The sequence below is a fragment of the Dromaius novaehollandiae genome, chromosome 23, assembly GCF_036370855.1.
Source record: "Dromaius novaehollandiae isolate bDroNov1 chromosome 23, bDroNov1.hap1, whole genome shotgun sequence".
Classification (NCBI taxonomy): Eukaryota; Metazoa; Chordata; class Aves; order Casuariiformes; family Dromaiidae; genus Dromaius; species Dromaius novaehollandiae.
Window position 1 is genome coordinate 8,513,272 of NC_088120.1, and position 22,931 is coordinate 8,536,202.

The window sequence follows — 22,931 nt, forward strand, 5'->3', positions numbered from 1 at the left end:
GGAGTGAATCCCTCTCTTGTTCCCGCAGCTTTCTTCTTCATCCAGCGTCGTTCAGCCCTCGCCCTGCGAATAGAGAGGGACGACTCGCTTCCGTAGGGAGATGTCGACGACCCTTGGTCCTGCTCCAGGGCGAAACACGATGGGAGCTGGCGCCACGCCGGAGGCTGCTCCGGGAGCTAGCACTTATTCGGGAAAAATTGTGCTGTGAATGGGAGGAGGCAGATTGCTATGGGAACAGCTCCAGGCACAGCCACTCCTGAGCTCCCTGCCAGCGACACCTCAAAACCATAGCTTGGAGCAGCAAGAAACATTATTATTCAAGAAAAATCACTGTCTCTCCTGGTGAAGTCCACGCTGCCTTTCCTCCACGGCCGTTTCTCCTCTCTGCCTGCCGGGGGCTCGAGGACCAGCCCCAAAACCCCTTCCCCGAGGCCCCGCCGGCTGCCCATGGAGGCCGATTCGCGGCTCTGGCCTCGCTCAGGGGAAGCGGCCCAGTGCGTCAAACCGCGCTGCTGACCCCCAGCATGGCCGCGGCACCACTTCTGCCGCCGGCAGCCTGGAGTCGGAGCACTATGAAGTCGGCATCATTGTTTATTGGGTTTATCGCTGGCTTGGGGCAGAGGGACAGGACTCGAGAGCGATGGGGAATGTCTTTGGTGGAAAATAAAACACCTCAGAGGGGAGGGCTTGCGCGGGCCCGGGCGGGGGCTTGAAGGGGGGGAAGCATGGCAGAGCGGGTGTCATTTGTGCATCTCGCACGAGGGAAGGAGGAACCAGGGCTGCTCTGCTGTTCGGGATTTGCACCAGCTCCGGGAGCTTTCCAGAGCAAAACGACGGCCAGGGGCAGGCGGAGAGGCCGGGATGAGGGCGATGGGGGCGAGGGTGGCCACAGCGGGAGGCGCTGGGGGGTCCCGGCCCCACACAGCCCGCGCGAGAAGGGCCGCGGCCGCCATGTCGCCGCCCCAGCGCCGGCGCGGGGCATCCCCAAAATGGCGGGGCGGGGGCTGAGACGGCGGGGGCGGGCTGAGAGGAAGGCGCCCTCCCCCCCCCATCCCCCCCCCGCCGCCTCGCCTCAGGCCGGGCGGGCGGCGGGTCCTCCCCCCCGCTGGCGTCGCTGCAGCGGGCGGCGGCGGCGCGGCGGGCGCCGGGGGTCGCTCCCGGCCGCGCCCGCCGCCTCCCCTGCGCGGCACGGCGGCCCGCTCGCGCCGCCGCCGCGGCTATAAAGGGGCGCCCGCCGCCCGCCGCCGCCTCTCCGCCCGCCGGGCCGCAGCGCGTGAGTCGGTGTCGGGCCCAGCGCCGCCGCCGCCGCCGCCCCGGGGCCGGGATCGGAATCCCGGCGCCGCCACGGAGGCAGGGAAAGGGCCGGGAGGGCTCGGGGGAAGCGCGGGGCGCCGGGCGAGCGCGGCCGCGGCCCGGCCGCCCTCGCGGCGCGGCGGCCTCTTCCGACCGGGCGCCGTTTACTGCCCTAGGCAGAGCCGGCCTGCTTTATACCCCCCTATAAATATATCCGTAACTCCACCGCAGGAAACTGCCCTTTAAAAGACAGATTAATATTAGCGTATATCACAGAGAGGGTTATTTTTCCTAATTTTCTCCCCCCCCCCCCCCTTTTTTAACCTCAGAAAAATCACATAAAGCAGCCTCGGGTCTGGAGAATCGGGGATAAATTATACTGCGAAGGGGAAAAATAAGGGAAGTGCTTTTAAGGTTACCAGGATGGTCTCACCCCGGAGCTGAAGGGAGAAAAGCTCCGGCGTCAGGAGGCGGCTTTGAATTTCGGCTTTATTTCCGAGCCCCGCGCTTGTGGCAGAAGGTTCACTTTGCTTCTGCCCCTTTCCAGGCCTCCCTTCTGCCTGGCTGCTTTCAGTCCCGAGGCCTAGCGTGGCCGAGCGGCTGCCCCCCCCCCCCGCGTTGCCGCCGTCCCTGCCCGCTGTGAGCCCCGCTGGTGACCCCTGCTTGTGCAGGCCTGCGTTCAGGGAGGCTTTTAAACAGGATTTTGAGGTTTTCCCCCTTGTTTAGATATTTACTAAAAGCTCTGTTTTAAACCCCCCACCCCCCAAGAGTAAAACCCCCTTAGTTTGCGGCGGGAGCGCGTGCCGGGTGGAAGATGAATACGGCGGCTAGCAGCTACCCGATGGCATCGCTGTACGTGGGCGACCTGCACCCCGATGTCACGGAGGCGATGCTCTACGAGAAGTTCAGCCCCGCTGGGCCTGTCCTCTCCATTCGGGTCTGCAGGGACATGATCACCCGCCGATCCCTAGGCTATGCCTACGTCAACTTCCAGCAGCCAGCAGATGGTAAGTGATGTCTCTGGCTACATCCATGGCTTTTTCTTTACGTTTTTCCACCCCTCTAACCCACCCTTTGCTGTTTGTGTGTATTCCCAAGTACCTTTGCAATTATGGGATAAATAACCCTTTGCTTGCAGTTGCAAAGCTAGAATATTTACTGCTTCATATCTCCAAAATACTTTGCAAATGCAAGTCTTGGTAGTATATCTGATAGATAGGACTGTTTCTCTCTTGCTAACATTAAACTTTGGAGACTTGGGTTTGTTCTGATTCGAATAAGAGAATAATCTCCATCATACTCTGTTTTGTTCTTGTGTAGGTTTAGGCTGTCCATGTGGGTCTCCATGCAGTCAGTCCTGGCAGGAAAGCTTCCTAGTAGTCAGCCCTGGTCAAATGTTGTTTGATTAACTGTGTCTCTGGCTACCCACCCACTATAAATTAAGATAGGAGATGTGATTGACTGCAGATCACAGTATTTTTGCAAGCAGCCTGGTGTGTCTTCTAGTTTGTGAAGTGATATTCTTATAACAATGGGAAAGATGGCACAATGTTCAATGCACGTGAAACCAGGTTGTCTCACATGCAAAACCCATGGTGGTTTGCTTTGCCCAGACTCTCTTTTTATATTCTAGTTTGATTCCTGTTCGAGTAGGTATTCCAGAGCAGCAGAAGCTTATGAAAGATGGGAACAGAAGAGGTCATTCTGGAACATGTCCTTTCTGGAGGAAAAGTGGGTCAGCATTTTCTGCCCTTGATTTCACAGCCTTCGCTTGTTGACTGGTGCAAGTTTATTGCTCTGTGCTGTAACTTAGCAGCATCTTTATATGACACAGACATCTACAGACGTAAACAAAAGTGAACTTTTTCCTTTAATCAAGAATCAGTTCACAACACTGCAGACTTCAGTTGCAAGTAAACTCTCCTATAGCCTCTAGTAGATCATCCTGCTTTACAATTTTTCAGGCTACAGATCATGGTCTGTTTGTTACATATAGGAATATATTGACTTTGGATCAAAATCTTTCTAATGTAGAAAATAGAAACGTTATTACAGAACTGCATTCCTGCAAACTAGTAGGACTTATGGGACTGAGCTCTTGCCTGGAATATGCTATATGATCTGATGTAGTTTGATTGTGACCCTGTGCTGTCCTAGCTTCCATCCTCTTTCCCAGGTCAGAGTACCAACTCCACATCTTTCCTTGGGATGCTGATTGATCTGATAGAGCGCTTCTGATCCTTTCCCTTGACAGGCTGAAAAAAAGCTGGCTTTCACCCCAGTACATAATCTCTCATTGATGGAACTCTCAGAAGTGCTTTTTATGTAGGCCAAGCCATGTTTTTGCATGGTTTAAAACCTACTCAGTGAGAAGGAATGAACCTGAGAGGCTGTCCATAGGGTCATCTTCTACTGTGATGGACCTGTCTGCTCTGACCCCCTCTTATGATCCCACCTTGCTATGTTCATGTACTGTATAAGCAAGGCTACGGTTATCCAGCCTTACCTGCCTTTGTCTCTAGGCTGTGATCTCTCTTTTTCAGGATAAGAGAAGTAAAAACAAGCAGCAGAAATAAAGCCAAGAAGGACCCCAGAGATGAAATTAGATGAATGTCTTTGGGGGTGCAGGTGCAGAAGAATATAGATAGTTTATTTCTGTCGTCTTCCTTAAAACAGAGAAGACTATGTAGGAGAAGATCTGTATCGTGGAAGTGTAGGTATGACATTAAAAGGGAAGAGTGGTTAGTTACATATGCTTGCTTTAATAGAAAAAAGTTCCACTGCTCATACCAATGCTAAGACAGGTGGCCTTCCAATATATTTCAGTGTAAGCTTTCATGGTAATAATAGGTGTTTATGGGGGGGGGGGGGGTGTTCCATCATTCTTGACTCCTGGTGGGGCAGCACACACATAAGAAAGTCTCAGTGCTTCCAGTGATACTTTGATAAAGTAACTGGCCTCTTGTCCTTTGGCCCTCTAAGACCTAGCAGAAACTTAAACCTAACCATAAAGTTAACAGTGGGAAGGAGAGATTGTCAGACTCCCCTGCCTTCTTGAGGAGATCTCTCTTGAAAAGCTCCTAATTTCTTCTGCATGGCAAACTGCAGCATGTGCTATTTTGCTGCGCAAGTATAAAGGACAGCTGCTGTACTAAACGTAATGCAATAGAGGGTAAACTGATCATTTTGGAAAAGTGGGCCCACTGGTGGCTTCTTGTTGTCTCTCTGAAACCAAGACTTGGATTGGAGGACTTAGTTTTTTTTGTCAAGTGCAAAAATTTGGGTTTTGTTTTTATGGTGGCAGTAATGTCTGCATGAGGGCATTCTGAGGGAAGGAAGGATCTGTATTTTCTTCCAGGAATGCATAATTAGAAATGCATTTGGAGTCCATTTTACAAAAAGTCTGTGAAAAGATGGGAAGTGTTTTCTAGCCCTGTCCTTGTAGGGATCAGTTTTGGTTTATTGATTGTTGCTAAGATGCTACAAAATTGCACATAAAAGTGACCAGCAGTTAGGAAACTTTGTGCTCAAAGAACTTTCAGGGAAGTTCTTGTAGACACACTGTTAGTATGTTTGAAATGGTAACAAGTATTCAAGAAGTTACTGTATAATAGTTTGCATTTCCTTGACACCCTAAGGGAAAGATGTAAATGCTCCGTAAATCTGAGGAAAACCACGTCTTAACCATTCTGTATGGGGAAGTAGGATGCTGTCCTTACAACCAGAGAAACCAAACCATTTGGCCAGAGAGCAGCTCAGTGTTTCAACACGAAGCAACAGCCAGAGCTCTTTCCAGTTACCTGTGACAATGTATGACCAGGAGATTTTCTGTTGTATCCTAAACCTGCTTTGTAGTTCCAGAATGTCTGTGTCTAAATTGGTTCAGACTCTACATTTTTCTTTACATTTTTGCTAGATAACGTAATGATGCTCGACACTGGAAGGGGTTACTTTATGGACATGCGTTGTCTAACTGGTAGTCTGCTGCAGAAGTTATTTTTTGTGAAAATGAGCTCTGCTGCCTTCAGTTGCAGTTCTTTGGCATAGTAACTAGTGAATGCTGAACAGTGAATCTGTCACACTGTGATAGGCAGATTAAGAAAATGCTTCAAAGTTCTGGCTAGTGTAGGCTTAGCCATGGTCTTTAATATTTATTCTTTTTGACTGTAAGGCAAGGGAAAGGGAAAAGACTTTATAAAGAAAAGCTGAATTTCTTCATGTTTCTCATGCAATTTAATTGCATTCTTGGGTTTCGTAACATGACAGTCGTGAGCGTGACAGCTCAGATAATGAAACAGAGAAACTTTAATATGGCCATAAAGATAAGCTGTTCTGGAAGTGCACAGAAAACAGCATATTCCCCAAGCCAAGAAGGAAACCTGAGCTGGGATTAGATAAGTGTCTCTGAAAAAGAAATGTGTACAGGAACGTAGATAAAACTTGCTTCTGTTATCTTCCTTAAAATAGAACATAAATGCAGGTATGAAGTTAAAAGGGAAGGGTGGTTAGTTACATATGCTTGCTTGCTGACATCATTTTTATTCTAATTTACAGTTGTAAAGCGATTCAAAGACAATGGGGTTAAAGAGTTTGTTTTGTACTTAACCTCTCTGTTTCTTAAAAAAATAGCTTAACTTGTGCTGTGTATTTTTGATGTTGAGTCTTTTTTACTTAATGACATAAGAAGCAAGAAGCTGGAGATTTGTAGGGCAGCTGTCTTTGCAAAGTAAAACTCTGTGCGCAGATTTTCTAATGCGTGAATCTTGTGTGTGTGGTTATCTGTCTCTGTGTTGCTCAGCCGCAGTGGCTAGTTCCAGTAGTGTTTTAGCCCTTCATTGGAGAGCCTGTAAAGGGGACTAATTTTTGGAGGCCTAAGGCAAACTGCGGGGGGTGTTCATGGATTTTTCCCTGTCCAAAAGGCTGTGGAAGAGGAATGAAAAGCCTGAAAGGGATTAAGCATGTGTGTGCAACGTTATATATGAGTTGCAGTTGGGTCTGCTGGAAGGATGACAGGAACCAGTGGGAGAGAAATAGATACAGGAACTGAAATGGCTGAAGCTTTGTGGCTTAAATAGAAGAAAATGAGAAGGTGCTTGCTCAGATTAAGGAAATGAGTTGGATGTCATTAGTCTGAGTCATTCACATCACTCATGCTGATCCTTTACATTTCTTCTCAGGTACTGGTGTGATGTGACTACATTTCCACTTGTGGGTATAGCAGGCTTTCTCAAACTAGGAAATCTATCTAGGGCTTTCTTATTTCACTGCTCACAAGAAGTGCTTGAGTGAATTTCAAGCATTGCATAAAAATATGAAGAAATACTAGCAAGCTGTTGAAACAGCAGTGAAATAGTATCTGCCTCTAGGTGGTAATGCTAGAAAGTGTGAAAGAGTTGGGGATAAGTTCATAATTAGTGTATATCTTAATTGCTAAAGAGTTTCAGGATTCTCCCTGATTGCATGTCACTGCTTCATCTGCTCATCAGCTTTCAACAGGAGCCCTGTTTCTGCTGCGAATGGTATATATGGTTAGTTTGTGTCCTTGCCAACACATGCTTCTGGAGGACCTTTCCCTGCTATAAATAAACAATGCCAAATTTGACAAGCTGGGCTAAGTTGTCTTCTGAAGTGCCTACTAGGAATGGTCTGCTGAAAGAACTGCAGAGTTGTGTTGATTCAGAATAGCAGTTGAAGAGTAATTTTAGTAAGGCAGTTAATTGAGTTTAACACCTTTGACTAAACAGTAGAGTCCTAGCAAGCCTAATTTTCTTCCTTAAATGGAGTCCAGCAGAACCTGTTTCCCAGCTGAGGGTGTGTGAGGCAGTGGGGAGACTGATGATAGTACTACTTCAATTTAAAAAGCAACAGCAAAAAGCCCTATTTTCAAAGCACCTGAAAAATTACTGCATAGAAAAATATTTCTTAAAGTTTTACCTGATTTTTTGAAGTGGGGAGTACAAGAGACTTTTATAGGCAGTATCCCATTTGAGTTCCTACAGATAGTTCTATAAAATGCTGAATTTTTACTCTAGTTGCAATGGCAAAGTATCACATGAAAGGAGAAGGTATTCAAGTTGGCATTTTCCTTGAATTTGCTGCTCCTGAAATCTCATCAGCAAATATCTTTGGGTAAAGATGGGCTGGAAGAACTGAGCCAAAAAATTCGGAAAACTTTGGTTCTGCCCTGTTAATATTCCTTGAATTTTTTTTTCTTTTTTTAATGCTTATCTATCCCTCTCTTTCTCTGCCTCATGCTGGGAATTAACGTCTCTTCTTTCTCTGCTCCCTCCATGCTGGGAGTATTTGCTGGCATAGAAGTGTCCCAAGCATCTGAATTTTATGAACAGGATCCTAATGTGTGTACGTAATGATCCTTTTAATATGTCAGTAGGTAGCAGAAATAGATTCATGGAGGGGGGTTTTGATGTAGGTTAAAATGGCATTGCTGGGGTTTTAAAACTTAGATAAAACACACTTTGCCATTTATCAGATAGGATGTGTGGTCTTTTTCCAAGGTTTTGTCCACTCTTATTGTTATCTTTAGGTTAAGTAACTTAGGAATCATTTTTTGGCCACGTGAATTGTAGGGGCTGTCTTGTATCTTCTTTCCAGCCAGCCTCATGTTCATGCACGTTTTCCCTGACTCTGAACTGATAGGGGATGATCCTTTTCTCTTATTAGAAATGCATACCGGTAAATGTGAGCTTATGAAAAGCAAACGGCTAAAACAGTTGTTATTGTTACTTTCCTTTTTTCCCCTTCCTTTCCTTCCGATGGGTGCAGCAATTTACTTTTATAATAATTAGGAATATAACTGGTACGTAAAACCCAGGCGTTTTGACATTTGTTTCTGCTTGCTAAAACATTACTATCATGTCAATTTAAGTCTTTAAACCTATTGTGTACTTATTTAAATGTGTCTAGTGACCTTGCTGCAAAGACCTTCCTTGAAACATCAAGTTTGAAAAAACAAAACAAACTAGTCATTGGAACTGGTAGCCCTATTGTCCCAGCTGTCTCCATGAGCTGAGCATAATTCAGAGAAAACTATCACCACCATGATGGAAACATTTATTCTTTAACAAACCACAGCAATCTGTTCTTCTTGACTTCTCTTTGCAGCTGAGCGTGCTCTAGATACCATGAATTTTGATGTGATCAAAGGAAAACCAATTCGCATCATGTGGTCTCAGAGGGACCCCTCCTTGAGGAAGTCAGGGGTTGGCAATGTCTTCATTAAGAACCTGGACAAATCCATTGATAACAAGGCACTTTATGACACATTTTCAGCGTTTGGGAATATTTTGTCCTGCAAGGTGAGATGTGGTTACTTTGTCCAATTCTATGACACTGGTGATGTGATCAGATACGTTCAACACAGAAAGCGAAAGGGACACCTTTCACCAAGGGAGGGATGGAATCTCTAAAAAGGTGGACCTTGACCAAAAGGCCAGGGATTGGTGAAGTTATGTCAAATTTGAGTATCAGGTGTGCCAGCTTGAAAGAGATGCGTCCGTCTTTGACCCTTGGCAGTAACTTTTTCTCCCATGCTGGCATTGTGTCTGAGCGTGGCAAAGGAAAAGGTATGTGTTCAGAGAGCTGACAGTTCTGTTTCTTTCCACACGTCCAGGTGGTGTGTGATGAGAATGGCTCTAAGGGCTACGCATTTGTGCACTTTGAGACCCAGGATGCTGCAGATAGAGCCATCGAGAAGATGAACGGCATGCTGCTAAACGACCGCAAAGTGTGAGTGTCACAGCCAGAAGCAGCAACGATCGCATGAACCGTGATGCATCTCGGTATTAACAGGGACACACAAGGCACTGGTTCTCCTGGCCCAAGCCTTGGCCTGCTACCTCTCCACTACAGGGCTGGTGAGTGACCCTGCCCAAGCCATGGCCTGCTACCTCTCCATTACAGGGCTGTTGGGTTTCCCTAACCAAGCCTTGATCTGCTACCTTTCCGCTAGTGGGCTGGGGTGGGTTTCTGTGGCCAATACTCTCTCCACTGCAGAGCTGGGTGGGCATCCTTGGCTGCTTCTCTTCGCCATAGGTCAGGTGATTTTTCTGGTTGGTCTGTGGCCGTTGTCCTTCTCTTTTCCTGTCGCCCTTCCTTCTCCCTATTCCCAGTTCCTACTACACACTCTTTTTTTGCCTCGCTGCAAATCACACATACTTTTTCCATTCTTGAAAACAACCTGCTTATTGTGATTTTCCTTTTCCCCCCCCTTACAGGTTTGTTGGGAGATTTAAATCTCGTAAAGAGCGGGAGGCTGAGTTGGGAGCTAAAGCAAAAGAATTCACCAACGTTTATATTAAAAACTTTGGAGATGACATGGATGATGAAAGACTAAAGGAGCTCTTCAGCAAATATGGTAAATACGGAAACACTTTTAATGCAGCCATGAATTTCATAGCCCATGTTAATTTGATGGTGTTGCTACCATGTGTATGGCTTCACCTGGGTCATTTTGAGGATGGAGAATAGGAAAAGCTGAGATGTGGGTAGTTTGTGCCAAATGTTGGACAGGAGGCAGAGGCTGAGAAACAGATGACAGAGAAGGCTAGGGCTATTACATGGAGTTTAGTAGTCTTGAAATAGTTTTGTATGATGTTTTACTAAACCTGTCCCTTTGCAACAGGTAAGACTCTGAGTGTTAAAGTGATGACAGACCCCACTGGAAAATCCAAAGGTTTTGGCTTTGTGAGCTTTGAGAAGCATGAAGATGCCAACAAGGTACGACCAACTTTCATGTGGCTTGGTTATCCTTAGAGAATAAAAACTTACCTGGATTACTGCAGGAGCCTGTTACTTCATACTGCAATGAGATAAAACTCTACCTGAGGCCCATCCTTATCTAGGTTTTGGGACTAAAACTTTTGCACTTTAGCTTGACATTCAAGAGTAAGTTGGTATTTCTCCAGATTACTAGATCCATGCAGAGTACAGTAGGATAATCAAGAACACTCATTGTTGAAAGAATACTACAGTGGGGGGCTTCAGGGGAAGGAAGATGTCTAGAGTAAGAACACTGCTTAGAAATGCTCTTTTCCCAGCAGTGTTCTTGTCAAAGCTTGGTGCTAACTGCAAAAAGGGGTGGGGAATTCACAAATTGCTGTTGTTAGGCCAGCACTTATGGTAAGGTTGTGAGCACGGTCTCTCCTGATAACTTTAGTTTGTCTTTAACTAGCCTGTGTTATGCAGGAGCAATACAAAGGTCACATGGCAACCTTGGCTTATCGGTTAGCAGACAGGGATATGATATGAACTTTTGACAGTCAAGCTCTTAACAAGATCAGCTACTGTCTTGTTTTTAGCAGTTGACAGTTTTCTCTTTGAACCTTCCACCCAGGCAGTGGAAGAAATGAACGGAAAGGATATCAATGGGAAAATGGTGTTTGTAGGCCGAGCACAGAAGAAAGTAGAGCGCCAGGCAGAACTGAAAAGGAAGTTTGAGCAGCTAAAACAAGAGAGAATCAGCCGGTACCAGGTAACAGTCTGTTCCTTTTCTGAATTTAAGTATCAGTGTTGGCAGACTTTAGAGGAATTGGCAAAGGAGCCATTTGTTATCCTGTTGGATTTTCATCCTGCAAGTTTAAATTTAAAGGTAACTCCATGGTTATTTGGAGGGCAAAGGGGACATCAGGGCATTGTCTTGATGATGAGATAAGATGTTTAGGAGAATGTGACAAAACCTCTGTGATAGTCTCATTTGTCTGGAAAGAGACAGCACAATCCTATGCTGTTGTATGTCTAATTTGTGGCAGACTGTATTGCACTAAAGATTGCATCTGAATCTTTCCCACTCCTTGCGGTGTGGTGCTGGACTGGGGACATGTGATGCAACAGGAAAGCAGAGGAAATCCAGACAGGCTCCCTTTCCCCACAGTGGGACTTGTCTCTACGCCTTTGCGACATCTATTGCCTTCAGTTTTGGGGGTACAAAAAGAAAGTTATGGTAAAGTAACAGTTTGTAGCCAAGTAACAGGCTTGGGAGATGGGTGTTAACAGTCAATATGCTCAAGATTTCTCGTTATTGATATGAATGTCTTATGTATACTGTTCTTTCCCTTCTAGGGAGTTAACCTATACATTAAAAACCTAGATGACACTATAGATGATGAAAAACTGAGGAAGGAGTTCTCACCTTTTGGGTCAATAACAAGTGCCAAGGTATTGTGGGCTTTTGGGATATTTGTATTTTAAGGCCTGAAGAAGGGACTGTTATCTGACATGGGATTCAAGCGTAGTTCTTGTATCCCGTGGTCATTCTAGTTTTGAGAACATCTGGACTAGTAAATATGCAGATTTCAGCAGGTTGAGGTAGGATTTTACTAATAACTTGTTCTTATTGCCTCACCAAAAGAGGAGGCAGGAAATGGCAAACATGCTTGTTAGAGGAGACTTCTGTAAGCATGAGATGGCTCTTGACTACATTCCCCTACATGCATTTCAAGGTTGCACCTGATCTTTCCCACTCCTTGCTGCTTAGTGCAGGCCTGGGGACACATGGTGCTTACAGAAAAGCAGAGTAAATCCAGACAGGTGTCGTCTTTCATTGAATACTTGTCTCTACACCTCTGTGACAGTTCTGTCCTACCTGGAGAATCTGACATTTCTCTAGGGTGGAAAAATATGGATTCCTAGGCTAGTTCTTGTAGTGCTGCTCCACTAGTAATTGATGTTTACTGCAGGTGATGCTGGAAGATGGACGGAGCAAAGGGTTTGGCTTCGTCTGCTTCTCCTCTCCAGAGGAAGCTACGAAAGCTGTGACAGAGATGAATGGGCGGATTGTGGGCTCGAAGCCATTGTATGTTGCGCTTGCACAAAGGAAAGAAGAGCGAAAGGCCCATCTAACTAATCAGTACATGCAACGCATTGCTGGGATGAGAGCCTTGCCTGCCAACACAATCATTAACCAGTTTCAGCCTGCCGCTGGGGGATATTTCATGCCTGCTGTGCCCCAGGTAAGCTGAGCCGAGTTAGTGTGGTTTTATGGACGCTCTAACCTGGCTTGGACCTTTGATGGTTCAACTGCAGTAAGCCCATCGAGCCTTTCTTGTGCCTATAACAAAGCAAGCAGCTCCTAATGAGAGGTGCAGAGTCAGTGAAGTTAATTCTGTGGCTTCTGAGCTGCCTGCTCTCTTAGGTGAATTGAGTGTTGAGTCCTGGGAACAACTGCCCAAAACATGTTGTAAACAATTTTATTCACCTAGAGATTCCCTCTGAGCTTGTCTCATCTCTCTTCAGGCTCAGAGCAGACCCACTTACTATGCACCTAATCAAATGACGCAGATGAGACCTAACCCACGCTGGCAACAAGGGGGAAGACCTCAAGGTGAGCATGCTAGAGGCAGCGCTTTTGCTGTAAGGCACTTCTGGCTGTACTTTCCGACAAGAACAGTGCACGCTTTCCCTTCCATGCACAGCCCCAACCTGCTGCTTGTAGCTGACTGTCCTGATTGCCAGTCAGTTCTGTCTTGAGGATTTTCCCTTGTTTTTTCCATTAGGCTTCCAGGGAATGCCGAATGCCATGCGCCAGTCTGGACCACGGCCAGCGCTGCGCCATCTGGCCCCTGCCGGCAATGCTCCGGCTTCTCGTGGCCTCCCTGCTGCTGCCCAGCGAGTTGGTAAGGTGTCTGCCTCCCCGGCTCTTCCCCTCATCCATGGGGGAGGAGGATGCTATTAAGAGTTGACCTAGTAGATGGCTGTCGGATGTGGATAACAGCTGCCTGGAGCAAGGCTAGAGACAGCACCTGAATCTTTCCTATTCCTTGCAGTGCAGTGCAGGTCTGGGGACAGTTGGTGCTACAGCAAAGCAGTGGAAGTCCAGATGGGTTGCTTTTGTTTCACCTGGAACTCATCTCTACAACTCTGCAACACTTACCACTCAAAAAATGGCTCTGTAGATTATGGGTGGTGTTTTCAGAGTAAAGCATCCAAATTCACTTTTTTCCAGGGAATAAGTAGAAAATGTCTTAAAAGCAGATATAGAATCCATGGCTTGGTGTTAGGGAGGATAGCTCCTTTCTAAAGAAGCCAATTGGCTTTTGGAGACCAGTTTCTAAACCAGTATTAGACTGTGCAGTGTATAGTTAAAGTTCAGCAGTTAATATCAGACATTACCATTTTCTTGCTGCACATTGTTGTGTGTGTGTAATTCTGTCCTCCTCTTCCTATTCAGGTGTTGCCACTGCAGCACAGAATTTAGCTCCTCGTCCGCCAGTAGCTGCCCCCACTCCCCGAGCGGTTCCTCCTTATAAATATGCCTCAAGTGTCCGCAGCCCACATCCAGCTGTACAGCCTTTGCAGGTAACATAGTGGTCTGCTTTGTGAAGTTTATGTAGTTAACTGCAGTCCAACAGGTTTTACACACAGATGAAGTGTTTTTACAGAAACTCCAAGCTACTTTTTTATAATCCAGACAGGCATCAGAAACTGGAATTTAAAAAATGGCAGTTGTCCTCACATACCTCTGCCAGGGGCAACTTAGTTGATTTATCTGTCTTATTCTTCCAAGCCCTTTTTATCCAGATTTGCTGTAACGATATTCTTCTCGGATCTTTGTTCTCACATGTTTGCTAGCTTTCATTCTCTCTCATCTCATTGCCAAATTCTCACTAGGGTATTGCTGAAGGCACAGCTTGCCTCTATACACCGCTGCATTGTACAAAAAGCAGGCATGGGTGTGTGTTTCTCTCTCATGACACTTGTCTTACAGTGCAAGGTCCAGTTCTTATAATCTAGGCTATTTACAAGCTATGTGCTCCTGTATGACATTCTAGTTTTTGAGGGCAGGACTTGGAGTGTGTTTGTGAACAAAGGGCACCTTATCTGCCCTTTTCTGAAACTGCTGTAAGCCTGACAGATTGCTGTGTTTTAGAGGAGGGAGGGACTACCTTATTGTCTTTCAATATGAAACAATCAGCCTAGCATTTATTTCTGAATCCTCATGTTTGCCCTTCTATAGGCACCTCAGCCTGCAGTACATGTGCAGGGACAGGAACCACTGACGGCCTCCATGCTGGCTGCTGCCCCTCCCCAGGAGCAGAAACAGATGCTGGGTAAGTGAAACTCCAGTTTTTACAGATCACATCTTACTTTGGAAATCCCCTCAGGTTTCAGAGAACTTCCTGATTGAAACTGGCCTGTGTGAACTGTGTTTCTTTTCTAGGAGAACGTTTGTTCCCTCTGATTCAAGCTATGCACCCCAGCCTTGCGGGGAAGATCACAGGAATGCTGCTAGAGATTGACAACTCGGAGCTGTTGCACATGCTAGAGTCTCCGGAGTCCCTTCGGTCAAAGGTAAATTAGCCTGCTCCTTCAGAGGGGACAGGGATTGGGACACCTTGGTCAAGAGAACAGCTCTCACTTTGATAACTTGTCCACCCAAGGTGGAGGAGGCCGTTGCAGTGTTGCAGGCTCATCAAGCCAAGAAAGAAGCTGCCCAGAAGGTGGGCGTGGTTGCTGCTACCTCTTAAACCAGGAAGACTGGTGAGTGTCCCAGTCCTCAGCTTCAGTTAAAAGTTTCCAGAATCAGAGTAAATAAAGCATTATTGCTAGTGAATGCAGCCTGCCTTGAAGCCTGTATGTAGGTCCAGGTGCAGCACTGGCTGTTTTTAATCTGCGCTTTGAAAGTGATGCATTATCTCCAATAGAGAATCATTATGGTAGAAGCTGTAGAAGTATACTTCAAAGATCTCATTGTACTTGAGCATCAGAAAGATGTTGCATGGGTTCCTGAAGTGTTCCTAGTAGCTGACATGTCAAGGAAGGATAATATATTGAGATGAGGCTTCTGAAGCTGCTAATCCAGGAGATAAAAAAGGTAAAAGATGTACAAGAAGTTCCAGTGACTTCAAGGCTAAATAGGCTGCTAACGCCAATTCCTTATCCTGACAATCATCTGCCTACAGTATATATTAAAGTACTGGTGTCAGGACTGTCATTTCATTGCGTAGGTTTATCCAAGCAAGTGTTGTCTGTGTTTGCGGGCTCTTGTTTGACTTCTGAAAAGGTTTTTGATTCTTTGAATGCCCTTTCTGCTTTCGTTGATGAATTCCTCCATGTGGGTTTGCCTGGAATTGCTATGAACATCTCAAGCACTTTTTTGAAGTTGTTCTGGTCAGATGTCACTGTAAGATGTCATGGCTCCAAATGGTAGAGAATGATGAGGGTTCCTGTATTTCATTAGTAAATTGGCTTCTCTGCTAAAGAACTTGAATATCTTAATAAATTATCAGCAATGGATACTATCCACAACTGGAAAACAACTTCTGTTCCTTGCAAGTTTTACTGGAGTCCTTATGGTTTATAATGCTGGACAGTTCACTAGCCTGGTGTGAACTATGCCATATGCAGGTAACTTGTCTTCCTCTTTTCTTACAGGATGCAAAGAAGCCAAATAACCCCTTCATAGACATCAGCTCAAGATGTTTGAAGATTCTTCACTGTCCTGCAGATCTCAATGCCATGCATCATATCACATAGTTATATTGCATTTTGTAAATTAATCTTTAAAATCTTATTTAAAAAGCCAACTCCATGAAGCTCTAGATTTCCGAAACCAGAATTAAGTTTGCAAGCTTCTCCTTTGTGGTCAGGACAGAGTTACCCTTTGTCTTTTCTAAGCAGGACATCGAGGATTTCTGATTGAAAGTTTTTTGTGGTTTTGGTTTTAACTGAACAATCCAGGTTGGAAAGTCTGGAAAGCATTTATCAATAAAGGAATAAAAACTTTCACTACATTTGTTGTCTTTTCTCTAGAATGTAGTAAGCTACATTGCATTAATTTATCAAATTGAACCGGAAGGCAGTTGTCACATGATTGATATGTTAAATTGTGATTGAGCTGAGTTATTCTGCTTGTTAACTTTAGACAGTCACTGTTTTGGAGCAACTGTGCTGAAGTTCTGGCACAGGATGATTGTGTCAGGTTTGGTTCGTGTCCAGATGGTGACTATAACCAACTGGTGACATAACAGCAGACAGTGGGAGGTATTTTTCAAGTGGAGCATGAAGGAGGTTTGGATCACTTTGGAGGAGAGGAAGTTCTTTCCTGTTCTTCATATATATCCGTCCTACACGTTCAGCTGGATGTTTTCTTTTAGTGGTTCTGTCATTACAGAACAGTCTGGGTATTTTATTACCTGCTTTGTAAAAACACTTCTCATCCCAAAGTATTTTTCACATAAGTATACAGAATGCAGTACTGATGAGAGAAAGAGCAGTCAGCCCTGACACTACTCAAGAGCTTGAAAAAGCACTTCTGCCAGAGGAAAGGGGCTAGCTCCACAGCCAGGTTAGTTGCCCTGTAGAAGGAGGACGGCTGCTCTCTAGTGGAACTGAGGCTTAATTCAGGCTTGCAAAAAGCCTGTGAATGAGAATGTCTTAGAAAAGCAGTAATGGCTCTCATTTGTACTGTAAATGCTACTCTGCCTATCTCCTTTTTGAGAGCAGGAGGTGGTAGTAAAATATGCAAGAAGCTCCCTTAGAGATCTGGACATAAGATAGGCCGAGCTGCTGTGGCACAAATAGGGACATACAGGGACACATACCTGGCAAAAGCTCACTGCTTTTGGAGGGCAAACTCGCAAACGGCCGCTGCCTAGCTCAAGGTTGGTCTGAGGTTTAGGCTTAGTTCAGCTTGTTCCCTAACCCTCTACCACCGTTCAGTCCTACAGCAAATTGCTATTTGTCCACATTGCTTGAGATCGGAGTAAAAGCAGGGAGGAGTGGAATTACAATATATCCTTGGGGCGGGGGTCGGCGGGCTGCTTTCAGCCCCGGGGGAGGCCGCTCGCAGCCCCGTGGCAGCCCCGCGGCCGGGCCCGGCGGAGCCTCTGCGGAGCCCCGAGGGCGCGGGGCGGAGCCGCCGGGCGGTTCCGGGGCAGGGGCCGGGCGGAGGCTGCCGGGAGGGAAGATGGCCGCCACCAAGCGGGTGCTGTACGTGGGTGAGCGCCGGGGCCGGGGGCGGCGGCGGGGGGCGCGGGCCTCCCCCCCCCCCGGGGGGGCGGGCGGTGACGCGCTGTGCGCCCCGCAGGCGGGCTGGCCGAGGAGGTGGACGAGAAGGTGCTTCACGCCGCCTTCATCCCCTTCGGAGACATCACCGACATCCAGATCCCGCTGGACTACGAGACCGGTGCGTGGCCCGGGGCGGGGGCGGCCAGGAGGGGGCTCGCCGGGGCTCCCTGCTCCAGCCTGGGGCTCCTCACCTCCTCCCGGGGCTCGTGGCTTCATCCCAGGGCTCCTAGTTTTATCCTGAGGCTACAGGTTTCATCCTGGGACTGGGTGCTGGGTCCCAGGGCTCAGTCCGTCATCCTGGGGTTCACAGCCTGCTTCGGGGGCTCGCAGCCTCATCCTGGGGCTCGTGGCCTCGTCCTGAGGCGCCCCTCCTCATCCCGGGGCTCAGCACTCCATCGTGGGACTGGCCACCTGGTCCCCGTGCTTGGTTCTTCATCCCAGGGCACCTCACCTCATCCCGGGGCTCATCACTTCATCCTGGGGCTGGCTACCTCGTCCCGGGACGCAGTGCTTCTTCCCAGGGCTTTTCACCTCATCCTGGGGCTCACCACGTCATTCTGGGACTGGCCACCTGGTCCCGGGGCTCATGGCCTGGGCCTAAGTCTGGCCACCTAGTCCTGGGTCTCCTCATCTCACCCTGGCTTCACCGCGTCATCCCAGGGCTCGCCTCTTCATCCCTGCTCCCCGTGACTGCTCGTTTTTCTCTCCGCAGAAAAGCACCGAGGATTTGCCTTCATTGAATTTGAGCTGGCGGAGGTGAGAAAGGGGCAAATACTTGAGCAATTTGGAATCTCTTCTTCCTCCCATTTTGGAGTCCAAACCCTCCATTTTGGACTAGATCCTCCTCTGGTTGAAGACAGCAGGAGTCTTGCAGTTGATTTAAGCAGGCACAGGCTACCTGTCGCAGCTATGGACCATTCTCCAGTAGCTGCAGTCGAGTCACTGTCCTGCATTTCCAAGTTCCCAATTTTCCCATTTTCTTTTGGGCTGAAGCATGGCCACTCCTGCTCCAAAACACTCAGCTCAGTTTGTCTTCAGCAGCAGTGGGTGGGTTCCTTGCCTTGGTTGGAGCATGGGGTGTCATGACCTATCCTGGGCTTCATTAGGCAAGATCTCTCTTCTCCTCTCCCAAATACTGGTGTAGATGATCAAGTATCTTATGTAAAAAAGAGTGAAGAAATGGCAATCATGACCTTTCCCTCTTTCCACAGGATGCTGCAGCAGCTATTGACAACATGGTATGGTCTCTGCTCCCATCTGCATGCCAAATGCTGTCTTGGAAAGCGTAATCACTGCTCTGCTCCTCTCAGCACAGGGCTTTGCCAGCTTCCCGGTAGGATGGAGCAAGGCAGATTGTTTCAGAAATACCCGTTGGGCTGTTGTCCCCTACCTCCGCATGCCTCACACCGCACTGTTCGTGGGAGGGGAAGGCGAGCACAATAACGGTCCCACCACCGAGCTGTCCTGGGTGGATGATGTTGGGAACGGACACAGGCCGGAGATAACCGCAGCAACGTTTAGTGGCAGCTCTGGACGTGTATAATGTAAACAAAGCTGTCCACCAAAATGGGGTGGGTGCTGCTTCAGGTGTGGCCCCGTGGGGCAAGGGCCGGGGCTCGAGTCTTGCTGTGGACCAGGTCCTTGCCCGCTGTGCTCGTCCCTGCTTCATTCGCATGCTCACCATTGCCTGTGGTCTGGTTGCAAGGTCTGGGGCCCTCAGTCCAAAATCAGGAGAAGGGAGAGAAAGGAGGCTCTGTGTTTCTTTGACCTCTGCACGATCTGGGGGGGGGAACAGCAATTTTTTACCTTTTGGTGGGCTTTGTTTTGTTTTTTCCTCTGCAGAATGAATCTGAGCTCTTCGGCAGGACAATCCGTGTGAACTTGGCCAAACCAATGCGGATTAAAGAAGGATCATCAAGGCCTGGTGAGTTGGTGCTTAGGAGAGGAGAACAACCCAGTGAACAGCTCAGAGCCTTGTGCTTGCGCCGAGCATCAGCCTTTCCGTCTGCTTTCCCAGATCCTGAGGCAGAGACCTCAGCTTGTATTGCTCTGCCTCCCATTTGGGGATCTCACCAGCATCCTAATAACCAAAAACATCCCAATCCCTTGATGAAAACGAGCTTTGCTGTACTTCCAGTTGCCTTTCGGTTCCCTGACCGTTATTTCCCTGTTGGCCTGGGTGGCGTGGGTAACCGCACGCCTTGTCTTTCGGGGTGGGCTGCTGCCAGCCGAGTGCCCCCACGCCTTCGGTGCGGTCCCGCTGCCTGGCCGTGCCGCGCTGTGACCCCACGCGGCCGTATGGGCTCGGTTCCCCTGCTCTGACCCTTCCTTTTGCTGTTGCAGTCTGGTCGGATGACGACTGGCTGAAGAAGTTTTCGGGGAAGACTCTGGAGGAGAACACAGAGGAGGGGGGAGCAGAGGCCCCCAAAGCAGAAACGCAGGAGGTAGGAAAAATAAATGAGCCAAAGCAGCAGGGTCTCCTCTGAGCGGGGAGGGAGCAGTAGCTGGAGCTGCCTGTATCCCCCCGGGCTAGTTGAATGTCATCGTGGGGTGGGTGAATCATCACTTCAGGTGTCTCTGGGTCCTGTGAACTGTCAGAAGTGTGGAGCCAAGAGTGAGTGGCAGCCTTGGGCAGAGCCTGTGTTCCCAAAAATCCAGTGAGCCATGAAGGTACGGCCATTTTCTGCCCTGTCAGTGTTAGGCTGTCGCTGTCACTTTCTTGGGGGAGTTTTGAAGCCATGTCCTTCGTTTGTGCCGTACTGAAGGCTGAGAGCTTGGGGCCAGCTGTCTCTGGAGGGAGAGCACAGGAAAACTTGCTTTTTCCTTTTCCTGCCCAGGGTGAGCCTCCTGCTAAGAAATCCCGAGCCAACCCTCAGGTTTACATGGAAATCAAGATCGGCAACAAACCTGCCGGGCGGCTCCAGATCCTCCTGCGCTCGGATGTGGTACCCATGACCGTAGGTGAGGAGAGGGTCAGCCTCTCCGGTGTCGTCGCTTCACACAGCGATACGGCTCTCACCTCTCTCCCCTGCTCCGAACAGAGAATTTCCGCTGCCTCTGCACCCACGAGAAGGGCTTCGGCTTCAAGGGGAGCAGCTTCCACCGCATCATCCCCCAGTTCATGTGTCAGGCTGGAGACTTCACCAACCACAACGGCACCGGAGGCAAATCCATCTACGGGAAGAAGTTTGACGACGAGAACTTCATTCTGAAACACACGGGGCCAGGTAGGGCCAGCAGCGACAGCCGGGAGCGGGCTCCTGCGGATCGGACGAGCTCCTGCTCCCTTGGGTGGATCTGCAGCACTACCTGCAAAAGGGATGTGGCTCCACCAGCATCTCGCTGCCAGTGGGATGTAGACTTAATCTGGAAGGAGAAATGGGCTTTCTTTCATCGTTTCTTCAAGCCCCTGGCTCTCAGCGGGGGCCGTCTCGGGGAGGACTGGCGTCGTGCTGGCCAGGTGCCCCTGCGCCACGGGGAAGCAGCGGGTAGATCTTACAAGTGAGGCCACTCATGTATTTAACCAGGAGCACAAAATGGCTCAACACCATCCATGGCAAAATTTGGTCTGTTTTAACCTAGGCTGGGTTGACAGTAAGAGCCCCAAGTTGAGATCTGTATCAGCCAAACGCTTCCCCCGCTATGCAAGCTGTTGTGATCGGATGGTCGTGCATCACCTACATCCAGCAGGCAGAAACGCGTGATTCTCTTCCTCTCCATAAGCCCTTTTAGATTCCAGTATTATAATAATGGAGACAGAGTTTCAAAGCTACTTTCCTGTTTGATTTTAAGGGAAGAATGTCACGGTAAAAATCTGAACATTAGAAAAGCAGCAAAAAGCAAGCAGGTTTATCTGTCTCCTTTACAAACACCTTTTCTATTACTGCAGCTAAAAAAAGATTAACAATCTCTAATGCCCTTTCCATCTTGCATGCCTGGAAGCGCTGCTCTCTCTGCGTAATCAGTTTCCACCAGTTTCTATGGAATTTAATTTGCAGAGATGCTCCTAAAACTGGCAGCATTTTTTGGGGGCCTGGGAATGGGTTTTGGGGAGGGGTTTGCTGGAGCTCCTTGCACACACCCTCGTGATAACACCAAGCTTTTTGGTCGCAGGACTGTTATCGATGGCCAACTCCGGCCCGAACACCAACGGCTCCCAGTTCTTCATCACATGCGATAAAACAGATTGGCTGGACGGGAAGCACGTGGTGTTCGGCGAGGTGACGGAGGGCATGGACGTGGTGCGGCAGATCGAGGTGGGAGCCGGCAGCGGGAGGGACGGGGCGCTGCCCACGTCGCTTCTGCCCTTCGGCTTCGTACCTCCAATTCCTGTCCCTGTTTTACTCTTTTCTTAAAGGCTCAAGGTACCAAAGATGGGAAGCCGAAGCAGAAGGTGATCATCTCGGACTGTGGGGAGTGTGCGTGACCTCAGCTCGTGGAGGAGGCGGGATGGGGCGGCCGTCTCCAGCCTGGCCCGGAGGGGCCGGAGACGCGGCTGGATCGGGAAGCCCCGCGACCCGCTCGCAAAGCCCAGCTCCCGCGATTCCCGTGGAAAGCACTACGCAAAGCTTGGCTTGACAGCTCCAGCCTGCACGCGGCGCTGCGGGGTGGGGGCCGACCTCGGGGGGACAGCGGCCCGTCTCGGAAAACACCGTCCGCGGCATCTCCGGAGCCAGGCAGGACCCGTTCTGCTGGTGTGTTTGATAAAGACTTGCTGCTTGATGAAAATAAAACCTAGTTTTAAAAATATCGGGGCTCTAACCCTGGCCTTTGACTTCTTGCTGAGTGGGGTCGTTTCCAGCGTCGCTGCATTTCAAACGCGGAGGACCGTGTCTGCGTTTGCCCGTGTCTTCTCAAACCCTTCCCGACTTGGGGCTCCAGCAGCGGCTGCCCGTGCTGGGGCAAGAGAAGCAGAGCTGGGTCTCATACCATACTCTTCCCCCCGAAAAAATCACCACCAGGATCTAGTGCGGGTATTTTTGGCCTCAGGCTCTGTAATGTCCGTTCCCATCAGCAGAGGGAGGCAGGAGCCGTTCTGCTGGGAAGCGAGCCTGGCCACCGGGACGGAGGGTATTTACTTAGAGCTGCACGTGGGAGAAGAAGGGCTGGAAAAGAAGCACCAGGAAATGAATAAGCTGTTTGGGCGATGGAAGGGAAAAAAAAAGCGATGAGGCTGTAGGAAGGGCAGGGAGGAGAAGGGGCTGGGTCTCCAGCCGCGGTGTCCGGGAGGGGGTAGCCGCATGCGCGTCCCCTTCCCGTCAGCGGGCAGATCTGGCCTTGCACCGCGGAGGTGACCGCATCATTGTTAGCGATTTAACTGGGGCTTCCCGTGACATGACGGGACCGGGGGCTGCCGGGAACTGGTGCTTGTGGGGAGGAACATCTGTGCCGGCGTTGGCTTGGCCCAGGCGTTCCCAGGGTGAGGGGAGATGATGGGGATGGGGATGGGGGGGCTCAGTTCATTTTTGCCAGCCCAACTGATTGCCAACCAGGGGTGTTCCCTTTCCGTAGGAAATGCCGCCTTGCTCTTAGTCGCCTGCTACTTTTCCGCGCTGTTTTGGGCTGGGGGGGCCTGACGACCGGGACAACGAGAGGGGGACGCTCAGCAGTCACCT

At 48.8% G+C, this 22,931-nt stretch overlaps 2 protein-coding genes and 3 non-coding genes across 5 annotated transcripts; all 5 read left to right on the forward strand.

Annotated features, from left to right (window-relative positions):
• The first annotated feature begins 1,141 nt into the window (after positions 1-1,141).
• On the forward strand, positions 1,142-16,038 carry PABPC4 (poly(A) binding protein cytoplasmic 4). Its single transcript, XM_026098049.2, has 15 exons — positions 1,142-2,300; positions 8,416-8,609; positions 8,924-9,039; positions 9,528-9,667; positions 9,935-10,029; positions 10,646-10,783; positions 11,371-11,466; positions 11,988-12,260; positions 12,544-12,631; positions 12,804-12,923; positions 13,478-13,605; positions 14,264-14,357; positions 14,468-14,598; positions 14,688-14,787; positions 15,682-16,038. Exons 1-14 carry the CDS (start codon positions 2,108-2,110, stop codon positions 14,772-14,774), a joined length of 1,893 nt encoding a protein of 630 aa, XP_025953834.1. The 5' UTR covers positions 1,142-2,107; the 3' UTR covers positions 14,775-14,787; positions 15,682-16,038.
• Positions 11,081-11,213, forward strand: LOC112982136 (small nucleolar RNA SNORA55). Its single transcript, XR_003258911.1, has one exon. It is a non-coding gene; the product is annotated as a small nucleolar RNA SNORA55 (small nucleolar RNA).
• Positions 11,754-11,884, forward strand: LOC112982137 (small nucleolar RNA SNORA55). The gene has a single exon (XR_003258912.1). It is a non-coding gene; the product is annotated as a small nucleolar RNA SNORA55 (small nucleolar RNA).
• LOC112982135 (small nucleolar RNA SNORA55) lies at positions 13,046-13,178 on the forward strand. The gene has a single exon (XR_003258910.1). It is a non-coding gene; the product is annotated as a small nucleolar RNA SNORA55 (small nucleolar RNA).
• Positions 16,039-17,162: 1,124 nt separating the features above from the next.
• Positions 17,163-22,065, forward strand: PPIE (peptidylprolyl isomerase E). Its single transcript, XM_026098051.2, has 10 exons — positions 17,163-17,246; positions 17,336-17,434; positions 18,029-18,072; positions 18,528-18,554; positions 19,159-19,240; positions 19,660-19,760; positions 20,154-20,277; positions 20,358-20,543; positions 21,430-21,572; positions 21,674-22,065. Exons 1-10 carry the CDS (start codon positions 17,216-17,218, stop codon positions 21,740-21,742), a joined length of 906 nt encoding a protein of 301 aa, XP_025953836.1. The 5' UTR covers positions 17,163-17,215; the 3' UTR covers positions 21,743-22,065.
• Positions 22,066-22,931: the final 866 nt, after the last annotated feature.